Below are 12,639 nucleotides of genomic sequence, written 5' to 3'. Positions count from 1 at the left end.
TAGCCGTGCATGGTATGGCTGATGGGATTCGTCTGCGTAACCGCAGACCTGGAAGTGCCGCCGTGCGTCTTGGAGACAAGGGGAATTCTGGGAGGAATTTGTGCCCTAGTTACAATTTTTCAATTGCAGAATTAGTAGCCCACTGAGTGACTAAACTTGACACCTGGATTTTAAAACAGTTCTATAAGGCCCGGTTCACATTAGCGGTGGCTATCCGGAATAGCCGTGCCGGAGCCGCACCGCATGCTGGCCGGACGAAACGGACGCACGGCATAGCAATGTAAGTCTATGCCAGGGTTCACATGTGTCCGTTTCGTCCGGACCGGAGCCGGACCGGATCCGGACTCCGGTGTCCGTTCCAACATGCGCTATTTTTTGGTCCGGCTCCTCCGGCAGCCGTATCCGGGGCGGAGCCGGACTGCACCATCCGGCCAATGGAAACCAATGAGAACCGGAGAGCGCACAACACACTGGCAAAAAATCCGGATGTTCTACCCCACTTCCTATGAGGATTGTTGCGGCGATATTGTATCGGGGACACATGGGCAACCATTTTGGAGTGGAGCAGCACGAGCTGGAGATGTTGGCAGCATGTTGGAGGTGGAGGTGAGTGCTAAACAGCGGAGGGCCTGATTCCACAGGTCCCCCTTCTGCTGACCTCCCAGACCCCAACATTTTTTTTTGTTTTTATACAGGTTGTTATCTCTTTAAGAATCCGGATCCGGACCGCAACCGTGTTCATACCGCACGGAAACCGTATGCAACCGGACCGGATCCGGACAGGAACCGTACGGTTCAGGTCCGATCCGGCTCCGGTGCGGTCCGGACATCCGGTGCGGTTTTTGCAAAACCGCAAGTGTGAACCGGGCCTTAATAAGGACGTATGTCCTTATTTATAGAATGCCCTATGTTATCATTACAAAAGTGCCAAGAATGCCAACACCTCTCCACTAATAGCAACTACTATGAGATCTTCCTTCTCAACTTTTCAGATGTAATGCAATATTGGAGGCAGACTAAGTGGAATATGTTACATTGAGAAAGATGATTGCAAGCATTTGGGAAAATGGGCTCCAATTTTACAGAACTAAATATACGGACGATTTTACTTTTTATTATCACTATTTCTGTGCAAAATGTATTTTCAAAGCACTAGTGACAAATCTGCACAACACAGGGCTGTGCGCAAACATCAGAGACGTGCCAGCCACTGTCTGAGATGCTTTTCTCTGGTTGGGACACTTCCTGAAGCTGGGAAGTTTGCGACATGTAGAGACACATCAGCATGAGATTTATTACAGAGGATCATCGGAGTTCTCCGCAAGGATCTGAGGGACCATCTCCTGTCACCTCTCACCGAGTCCAGAAAGTCAGAAACTTTCTCTCTCTCCCTCTCTACCTTCTCACTTCCTCTCTCTCTCTTCTCTGTGGTTACTCCAATGACGTCAGGGGAGAGGCTCCAATTCTCTCTCCCTCCCAAAAATTCCTGCTCCCCCCTCCTTCCCTCTCTCCTCCTCTCCCTCCACCCTCTCACAGATCACCCAGGCTGGTTTTAAAGGAAGGTAGCAGCGAGACATGGCACTCTCTGCCCTGGCTTCTAAGACAGCTGGGCTACCACCAGCAACCAACAGGCACTGACTATTCCTGGGCCTCGTCATGCTGCTGATCACAGGTACAAACTCTTCTCTCTTTCCAACTTTTCTCTCCATCTCTGACTCTGTCCCTCTGTTCTGTGCTTTTATCAGGCTGGGCCGCTTGGCTGTACACCTCCATCACAGAGCTCACATCCTCTCTCTGTCTGCACCCAAGCATCCCCCTCAATCAGTCCTACAGATCACTCAGCAAGCTCATGGTGAACCAGATCTCCCAGGACCAATAAGCCCATCGCTCCCAGGACCAATCGGTCCATCACTCCCAGGACCAATGAGCCCATCACTCCCAGGATCAATCAGTCCATCACTCCCAGAACATTTACTCTCGCTGAGCTCGCAAACTTTTCTCACACTCCAACTTCCGATGTGTTTCCCAGCTGTATGTTTCAGGCAATGTCCTTTTATCTGTCACATCCCTGCCAGTGCCAGGTGACCCTGATTTCCAGGAACACTCTGGGCTTTTGAAGAATCCTCCCTGGAAATATTTGTTCAGGGAAATGAATGTTGCTTGATTTGAGCATGGATCAACATCACAAGAAATTACAGCATTTTTGGAATTTTACACAGAGTTCTTACTATGTGTTCATAGTCTCTTGGCAAGCTGAAGGAGAACTTCTAAAGGGGAGTGCGGCGTTTCTTATTGATTTATGTAATGATGATAAGAAATTGTGACATATTATTATTTAGTATTTATATAGCACTGCCATCTTTAGCAGAACTTTACAGTATAGAGTGTATATATAGCCTTGTCACTGACTGTCACTCAGAGGAGCTCGCAATCTAATCCCTACCATAGTCATATGTCCATTATAGTCTAGGGCCAATTAACCTATGTTTTGGGATATCTATCACTCAGTCCTCACTGGCCTTCCTCCCCTTACCCCCTCCACAGGAGTACATATCAGTACATTGTATTTCTTCTGCTTGAAAAGCTCTGCACCTAGATGTACAATGGCTGGCGAAGGACTGGAGCTGTAACTTGGGCACACAGGAGTAACTGAAGTGGTTGCAATGGAGAGGAGGCGTGTGCAAAGTATAGGTAGTCTGGGTGTCTGTGTCATTATAAGGGTGAAACATGAGAGGGGCCCTTCAGACAGACACTTGTAAGAGAGTGTCAATATCAAAGACAGATTGTGACATCTCTCAAAGTTCCCCACCCAAAGCACTGACAGGCAGCGCTCAGTAAGATGCAGCTTGTCTAACTTGCTCACCTCCCCCTTCGTAAATGATTTACCCCTTTAAATCTGCTTTGGTATGTCATATTCCATACAGTAATTCTGTGTCACACCTTAGTGCAGTCTTAATCTGTTTACACTGCAGTACTGGTCCTCTTTAAAGTGGACCTGAACTTGCACAGGACAGAAGGAAAGCACAGAGAAATGCACCTTTTATGTAATTAGAGAGTTTACTAAACTAGAGTTTAGTAATTTGATCCCTCAGCTGTTTTAGCTGGCTGCCACAGCAGAGCAGCTAATTTGTAAACACAGGGGTCCATATGCAATTCACTTTTTCTCCTGAGATTTCTCCTTGGAGATAATTTTTCATCTTCAATTTAATATAACTTTTTATCAGTTTGCAATGGAAAAAGTACCAAAAAGTAGGTCAAAAAATTACTATAAAAATTATTTTGAGTATTGGTTAGCTTTCTGGGGGCTTAAAAGTCATTTTAAGTTGTAAAAATATCACCTTGGTGAAAACTCAGGTGAAAAAGTGAATTGCATATGGCCCAGGATGTTAAACCTATGTCTGATTCCATAGAAGCAGGAAGTGGGCATACTGCAGTATTATTACAGGATTTGTATCACATCAAAGGCTCCACATTACAACTAGCAAATACGTTTTATTAAATTATTTTTTCTAATTGCCTATTGTGCTTAACAAATATCTGAGTACTCATAGACATAAGATTTCATTCTGATTGCCATGATGTCTGAGTACCCATACACATGAGATTTAGATCTAAATGAAATGTTGCCGACATAAGATAAATTGTAATTCTTTTGTAAACCAATCTTTGGAAGAGGGTGATACTGCTTTGAACCTTTCTCATGAAATATTATTCTTATATTATTAGTCATTTTATATTGACTCATCACCTTCTGCGGGGCTGCACAAACAAACATGGGTACATAAAAATACAGGCAATGGGTACGTAGCTCGTTGTTACAAAACATAAATGTCAGTGACTGATAAAGTGGCCTTACTCAATTCACTTTTTCAAGTTTTCTTCTAAGTGAATTTCTCACACCTTATCAATAAAATGACAAGAAAATACTTACAATAATGTTGACAGTACTTTTTCTCCTACTGTTTGGTTATTTTTCAACTGCAGAGTGCTGAAAAGATATTTTAAATAGAAGATGAAAAATTATCTCCTAGGAGATAAAGTGAATTGAATAAGGACCATTGTGAATAACAAAATGTACAGCGAGTTACATGAAACATAACACTTAGCCGTTTAGCGCTTTATACAAGGCTCTTTAAACAAATGTCCAACAAGCAAAAAAGTGCTAAAAATAAGACAAGAGAAGTACTTTCAATATGAATAGTAATCAGAAAACATTTATATTTATTTGTCTTTCCAAGGAAAGTACTGAAAAGTTATTTAAAAATATAAGCAAGTGGCGAGAATTTATAAAACAAGTTTTGTGATTCAGCTCCCTAATGCTGTGGAGGTGGAGCTGGATTTTTTTTTGCCTATGTTCAATGAGATTTTGTTTTTTTTTTGTGTTAACATAGTCAAACCTCATACCCAAAATACATGCCCATTTCCTATACATGCAAGCATCATTTGATATTATCTGGAACATCTGCATGTATGTGTAGTGATTATTCCATCTTCTGAGTACAGAAAATACTGACTTTTTGAATTGTATTGACAGTAATAATTTCTACACTTTGGAAGCATTCATCTTCTGCAATATTTTGGCAACTTAACAAAAAATTCCTGAGTATTATTATCATTTTAAGGCTGGATGTATATGTGTTTTTTATTCTGCGTTTAGGTTATTTTTGACTTCTTGGGGTTGCTAAAAGGTTAGTGTACTAACTGTTGTGTAATTATCAGGGGAACCTTTTTCATCAACTCAACTGTCCTGGATGTTTTGAAAAGGTTCTCACTGTAGGTGTGTGCACATGCCTTACACAGGTTACTAATACACCCATATTTCACTGGTCATGCTAGGATTCAGTGTGACTCAGGTCATGTTGCAATGAATGGACACCTTCAGGGAGAGGGATATAGCGGATGCCATATTTATATTCTTTTAAAGGACAACCAAGGTGACATGTGACATGATGAGATAGACATGTATATGTACAGGGCCAAGCACACAAAAAACTAGGCTGTGTTCCTTTTTGTTTTCTCTGCTTGAAAGAGTTAAACATCAGGTATGGAAGTAACAGTTTCTGTCTAGAGTCGAGACCGGGTCGTACTGGGTCAGACTATAGCATAACCCTCACTGATAAGTAATTACAGCCATAAAACACTTTCCTGTCAGTAAATGGCTTCTGAGAGCAGGAAATAGATCAATAGGGCGAATCATTCATAGATTTGAGCTCTGGAATACTTCAAGGTAGGTGTCATTAAGCAGAGATAATGAAACGGTAAAAACTTAAAAAGTAGTTTTATATATAAAATAAAACTGCAGGATATGTAAAAAAAAAAGTCATTTTTAGGAGAAGGAGGATAGATGCAATTGGTTTTCTCATCAGTTTATTTTCATTTCATTTCGGATGTCCTTTAAACAATGCAAATTCCGTGGCTGTCCTGCCAATCGTCGGCATCTAATACTTTTAGGCAGGGATTACACTGCAGTTCGGCAGCATTTTACCACAGTGCAAAATCGCATGTAAGAATTCATGTAATGATTAATGGTTGGGTTGCTGTGTTTTCAGGAGGCATCTGCGATTCTGCGCAGTGTTGGAAAAAATGGTGCGACCTGCACTACTTTTCTGCACAATACATGCAGTTTCTCATTGAAATCACTGGCTGATGTAAAAAAAAAACAATGCTTGAATTAAAACGCACACAAAATGCTTGCAGGGAATCATCTGTGGCTCCCACAGACACAAGCGTGACCCCTGCCAGAGACTCCAAACAAGCATGCAGATCAGGTGTTTCTGCGTGGAGTCTGACAAGATTAGCTGCATGCTTGTTTCAGGTGGGTGACGTCATTTAAACTGTTTGATTGACGTCCTATCAGTCTTATCAGTTGTGTGAACAATAGCAAGCAACTTTTTTTTGTTGTTTCAACTTGTAGTTGTTTGACAATTGTGCTGCATAAAAGACCGCTGTTGAGCGTGTGGATGGGGCTTCAGACACTACTTCAGCCAGTAAAATCGACAGGATTCCAAACATTTGGTATTGTTTAAAAGGAAATAAATATGGCAGCCTCCATTTCCCTCTCACTTCAGACATCCTTTAATAGCCTCATTACGGACTATGTTTCTTCTTAAAGAATCACTTTAACCTGTGTTGGTGGTAGTGACGGGGCATATATGGGGCTGATTTATTAAATAAAGGCGAAGAAAGCTGTATGGAAATTGGTGCAATTTACTTATAGCAGCCACTTCTGCATCTGCTCCTCCTTTGCTCCAGTGTCACATATACCTGCTTTGATAAATACACACACACAAAACACACACACACACACACACACACACACACACACACACACACACACACACACACACACACACACACTACACACACACACACTACACACACACACCAAACTGTCTGTTCCCCATCATGGATTTCCTGGTCTTGGAGACCTGCTTGAAGTCACTGAAGTGTCTTTGACATGTGGTTTTTGTTGCAAGGCTTGGTGTCGCTTTTATTATGGTTTGAAAACAAGTGCTGACATTTTCCACAACGCTTTATTGAGAACAGTGAATATTTCATGTAGCTATGTGTCCTTGGAAGGAGCTTGCATTCTTATGTCTCCGTCACAGCTAGGGCCACTATGGGGTGAAGCACATTAACTTACAAGTGTGTTGTAGGAGTAAACTGGAGTGCCTGAAGGAAATCCAGGAAAACGTGGGATATAAAAATTCTATGCAGGCAGTGTCCTGGCCTGGGACTCTGAGGGCCCGTTTCCACTAGAGCGAATCTGCATGCGTTTCCTGCATGCAGATTCGCATAGACAATACAAGTGGATGGGCCTGTTTCAGGATTTCTGAGCGTTTTTCTGTGCAGAAAAAATCTGCAGGGTAGACCCCGCAGAATTCGCATACCGCATACCACTATGCGATTCGGATACAATGTATTTAATAGGAAATTCGCATGCGTTTTCGTATGCAAATTTTACTGCAAATTTGTGGGCGTTTTTGCATAAAATCAATGTAAAAGCACACAGGCACTGACATGGTTAAATTGGCATACTTACTAACATATGCGGAAATGCCCACAAATTTGTGGTAAAATTTGCGGTAAAATTCACATACGCGTGCGAATTTGTTTTGCGTTTTCCGCGATTAATTCGCACGGCACAAGTGGAAACGGGCCCTGAAGGTGGCCACTAACGATACAATTTGGTGAAAGATCGCTTACGAACGATTATTCGTATGAATAAATGGAAATGATCGTTTGGGACTACAAATGGATGAAAAAACTCCTAACCAATCCGATCAGATTAATAAAAATCCATAATATTTCTGGATCAATCCTGGCATTCTGATTGAATTGGTTTGGATATTTTTGTCTATTAGTGGTCCCAATTGTTCATTTTCGATCGTTCATACGAATAATAGTTTGTAAACAATTGTTCATCAAACTTTATTGTTAGTGCCCGCCTTTACACTACAAGGCAAAAGTTTGTTTGATTCTTTACCAAAGTATAGTCTCGTTTATAGTAAACTCTAAGGGACCAAGAAAAGTGGTTTACTATATCAGAAGTTTACCATATCAGAAATTGTCCTAGAAATGGCCTAGTATGCCCTGGTACATTCTCTGCTGTAGAGGAGCAACTCTGTCCTCCCATTGGAGGTACAGTACAAACACTTGTACATTTGGTGGACTACAGGGTTGAGTATACCTTAGGGCTGTATAGCCAGACTGGTCAAACCAGTAGCACAGGATCCAGGGCTCCTTAAGAATTGCAGCTGTTATGCTGGGCATACACGGTACGTTTTGTACAGTGTAATCGAGCCCGGACCGATTCCCGCTGATCCCCGCGGGCGGCTTCTTATCTTCCGCTCGTTTGTTCTTTTGTCCTGCCCGCCGGTATCGAGCGCGGAATCGATCCGGCGGGGTATCGGACACGTCGGAAATTATCAATCGAGCCATCAGCGGCTTGATTACACGGTACAGAACGTACCGTGTATGCCCAGCATTAGTGAATAGAGGCAGCTACTCGCTTCCTGTGAGTGGCTCTGATACCTCCGTGGGTGGAACTTGCAGCATGTGTCCTGCAAAACTTTCTGCTCACACTTGAGCCAATCGTGAAACTTTTCTTCAAAATGCAGCCAATCATGATAAGTCACTGGCATCTGTAATGCGAATTGCTCCGATACCTCCACGGACAGGACTTGGCACTCTACTCTCCACTCTCCTTAGTTCTGCAGCGAGTAGGCCCACTGTGATCTGGACTAAAAGTGAAAGTAGCCTGTACTGCGCGCCACGCGCTACCAGGAGCGTCATCACTAATAAGGGAAGAGATACCCAGGAGTGTGTACAATCCCGTGGGAGGACTAAGATGATACTTTTATAGGTGATTGCAATGTGGAGGTAGTAACACTGCATCCTCTTTTGTTTATGTTCACATTATATCTCATTTTCCCCAGGTTGCTAATTTGTACAGTACTGTATATCCAGTGCCGGTACCCTTCTTCTTGTTTTACAAATGTTATCAGGCATCAACTCACTTGCAACCGAAGAGAGCAGCAGACCATGGGTGTCACACGGACATATGACGCATGCAAAGCCCACTGTTTAGTATATGCAGAGTCAGCGTCACGTAGGGGCCAAAAAAACATGTTTGCTATAACAGAAGTTTTATCCAGGTTTACTATACCAGGCGTTGATCCCACAGACTTATAATGGAGATTGGCTGGGGCCTGGAGAGGTAGTTTACCCAAATGTTTACAATATCAGAGTTTATTATAACGAGATTATACTGTATAGCTATTTAAAAAAAAAAAAAACTCTGTTACTGTATTCTACATAAATGTATTTAAAATTTTTACCTTGTAAGCCAGGGTAGAAAAATCATTCGTTGTTTGATTAGTACTTATGGGTAGTCCCCAACTTACGAACACGGCACTTACGAACAACCTGCCGATACAAATGGTCTCAAAATGTGAAATTTGATTGTGTGGGAACAAGTCAAAAAAGTTTTTCAAAGACCTTGTAGTTTTTGAAAAAACAATGAAAAAGAAATCAAAGAAAGAATGTTTTTTTAAACTGGTAAAATAACATTTTGCTGTGTCACACTGGGGGCACAGGGGGTCAGAGGTGACATGGGGGGAACATAGAGGAGAGACAGAGAGATGGCACAGTGTTCCGACTTATGGACAAATACAGGTTATGGACAAACCTACAGTCCCTTTCTGGTTCATTATCTACAGACTACCTGTATGCATGCAGACAGTGGTTGTGAACCTTTTCCGCCAAGGTACCCCTTAATAGTTCTTGATGGGGTTAGGTAACTTTGCAAGGAAGAAGGAGTAAGGGGGAACAGTGGGCAAAAGTTAGTCCCATTCACAGTGTTTGGTTGCAGTTTGCTACTGTTCTTGAAAGTGTGTCCCTACCCTTTTTATAGTATATACCCAGCACTTACCAAGACATTGACCACTGACAGTGACTGGGCCTAACTACTTGCAGAGATTTGAGGCCCACTTTAGTCTACTTGATTCCCTTGGCAGATTTTAGGGCCACTTGAGCCAGCAGACTGAAATCTTGTGGCTAATGATAGCTGTATAAGCCAGTGTTGAGGTATGTTTTGGTGCCAGAAGTGATATTAAGTGTAAGCTGCAGCTGACAGCAATGTGGGGCCAGTGGTGGCTACTGAAATTGATGAGGACTGAGGCCCCGTTCACATTGCACGCGTTCCCGTCCGCGTTTCGGGAACGCGTGCGGGAGGCCGACACGCACGACATCAGACAGTGCATAGAGTGCACTGTCTGATGTTCACACTGCATGCGTTCCGGACCTGTGCAGTCCAGGAACGCATGCTGCACGCGGTTCCTAGCAAAATGCGCGGCTGTCCCATTCACTTTCAGTGAATGGGATCAGCCACGCAACGCACAGAGACGCACATGACGTGGCGTTCCTGTGCGTTGTGTTCTGAACGGAACGCGCCTGCGTTCCGTGATATGAACGGGGCCTTATAGTGGTTTCTGATAGACACTGGAGGTGCAAACTACCTGCTGGCAGAGCTAAAGACATGGTGAGACCTGACAGAGTTTAGTGGCTAGTGGTGGGTGCTGATAGGGATGGTTGGCCCATGGTTGATGCTCACAAACAAGTGGGGCCTAAAATATGAACTGACAGAGATGGGTTTTGACAAAGATGAGGGTACATACTAGGCGATGACAAATGGGAAGGGAGATCTTCCATGCTGTCCATGACCTTTCTAGTTTTCCCTTGCAAATGCTGATTTACCTCCAGGGGAAGTACTTATTGCAGCACCACCGCATCAGCTGGGCGCAAATATTACAATATTTGTAATTACCAATATTTTACTCTGTACTACCCTAAACTAACCTTAACCTTCTGTTATGGGTGCCAAACCCCCACCTAATGCCTACCCCTAACCACCCATTTTAGGTGCCTAACCCTAGTCCTCTCTACCTAATGCCTAACCCTCACCTCATGCACCCAAACGACCGTTAGTTGTAGCTGATCTCGATCAGCTACAACCATTAAATGCTCTGTAGTAGCCTATCCACTACTAGCCGCATTGGGCGTCCAACTGACCGCTTGGCCACCTGATTGTGGATAGTTAACTCAGGTTTCTATTAAACACCTGCCGATTGTGATGCCAAAATAACCTGATCCACCCCAGGGATATGCATTCCCTAAATTGGCAATCACTGTGTAAAAGAATTGTTGAGCTAAGTACACACAGTAGACTTTAGACTTTAGTTACCCAAATGGTCGTGTCTCTCTGCTCTGTGTTTTCCCCTGACATTAACCTCCTCCTTGTCAGCAATCAGCCAAATGCTATTATTTCTCTAAATTACAAAACTACTCATCTCTGTCCTTAATTATAATACACTTGTTACAACGGTTAAGCCAAAACATAATAGTGTTTGTGTTGCAGAATTCCCAAGCACTGTACAGGCGATAGCTAAAAACAGCATTTCAGTTGTCTACTCAGAGGCTTTATCAGGAGAGATAACGGCGCCGGAGGCTTGGGCGCAGGACACAGCCGGTATATGGCTGATCCTGCTGCCACACAAGTCTGGGCCGTGTTAATTACTATTCCCCCTCCAGGCCGCCATGGATAGTGGGGGAATGAAATAATTCGGCTTACAGCAACCGCTGGAAGCCGAATTATTGTTTTAAAAGCAACTTTAGCTCCGTCTTCTGACGGCGCTGAAGTTACTCCCTGTGCCTGCTATAGCCGTAGTTCCTATTACGGCCTATGGTGGCGCCGGCTGCGCCCAAATCTCCCGCGCTGCTGCGCTCAAATCTCCTGCGTGTTCGTTTATCAGTTCATGCATGCTTAGCTCAGCAGAGCAACATGCACTGCCTTGTGCATTGGAGATGAAAGGAGAAGCAGGAGGCTCCCCACTATACATGAGGATAAAGCAGCTCAAAAGTTCAGCTGTGGTCAATTGCTTGTTGCCATCTTTGATGGACACAGAACGTGGGAGACAGACTGTTGGTTGATACAATTGAAAAAGGCTATCAAATGTGTTATGTGCTTGTTTGGTATTATAGTAGATGTAAAAAAAATATATACTTATGTACGTGTTAAGCAAATGGACGAACCCCTGCCCCCCTCAGGGATACCATATGATCCAAGGGAAAGTAACATACCCTTGTAAACTAGGGCCTTGATTCAATAACCGGCACTAAGTCTTATCACTTAGTGGGCACAAACTACAGCGCTAACCTTATCTGAGTTAGTGTGCCTTATTTGAGGGTAGTGTGCCTTATCTGAGTTAGTGTGCCTTATCTGAGTTAGTGTGCCTTATCTGAGTTAGTGTGCCTTACCTGAGGTTAGTGTGCCTTATCTGAGGTTAGTGTGCCTTATCTGAGTTAGTGTGCCTTATCTGAGTTAGTGTGCGTTATCTGAGTTAGTGTGCTTTATCTGAGTTAGTGTGCCTTATCTGAGTTAGTGTGCCTTATCTGAGGTTAGTGTGCCTTATCTGAGGTTAGTGTGCCTTATCTGAGTTAGTGTGTCTTATCTGAGGTTAGTGTGCCTTATCTAAGGATAGTTTAACTTATCTGAGGTTAGTGTGCCTTATCTGAGGTTAGTGTGCCTTATCTGAGGTTAGTGTGCCTTATCTGAGGGTAGTGTGCCTTATCTGAGTTAGTAGGGTAGAAGACCGAGAGCCCAATATGGTGTAGTATGTATCGGAAGGGAAGGAAAGTAATATGAGAAGTAAGTAATATACTCACAAACCAGGGTTACCTCCAAGGCAACCACTGTAAAGGCAGGTGGGGAGAACAAGCCTGTCCCCACTCAGGATTAAGACGTCGCTCTCTGTAGATAGGAGGAAATAGCAGGGTATGTCACCCTTCCACCAAGGGTGGACTTCTAGATGCGCGGAGGTGTACAGAGGCGCCGGTAGGATAAAAGTCAATAAAAAGTTTAAAATTGCTTCGGTTGTGGTGGTGGACTAGCCAACCAAAGATAGGCACATGTACTTGTAATAATATCAATAATATACAATGTATTCGTTTGCTCCTAATGACAGTCGCAACGCGTTTCACGGGCGAGAACCCGCTTCTTCAGGCAATAAAAGACAGGAGCAATACACAACATGTACTCGATGAGTTGCTTGGCACCTCTGTGTACATGTTGTGTATTGC

General features: G+C 43.4%; 1 protein-coding gene across 3 annotated transcripts in view; it reads left to right on the top strand.

Annotated features, from left to right (window-relative positions):
• The first annotated feature begins 1,559 nt into the window (after positions 1 to 1,559).
• Positions 1,560 to 12,639, top strand: part of CLCF1 (cardiotrophin like cytokine factor 1) — a 91,775-nt gene continuing 80,695 nt past the window's right edge. For 2 of the 3 annotated variants that reach the window (XR_011024323.1, XM_068255556.1), the window contains exon 1: positions 1,560 to 1,672. Coding sequence is in view for 1 of the 3 variants with exons in the window: in XM_068255556.1 (XP_068111657.1) it covers positions 1,657 to 1,672 (16 nt within the window). In the remaining 2 variants the exon portion in view is untranslated. Of the gene's footprint in view, positions 1,673 to 4,852; positions 4,935 to 12,639 lie in introns of those variants that run through there. The other variant, XM_068255557.1, reaches the window with a different exon arrangement.

The sequence above is a fragment of the Hyperolius riggenbachi genome, chromosome 10, assembly GCF_040937935.1.
Source record: "Hyperolius riggenbachi isolate aHypRig1 chromosome 10, aHypRig1.pri, whole genome shotgun sequence".
Classification (NCBI taxonomy): Eukaryota; Metazoa; Chordata; class Amphibia; order Anura; family Hyperoliidae; genus Hyperolius; species Hyperolius riggenbachi.
Note: the sequence above shows the minus strand (reverse complement) of the source record. Positions and strands in the feature narration are given on the sequence as shown.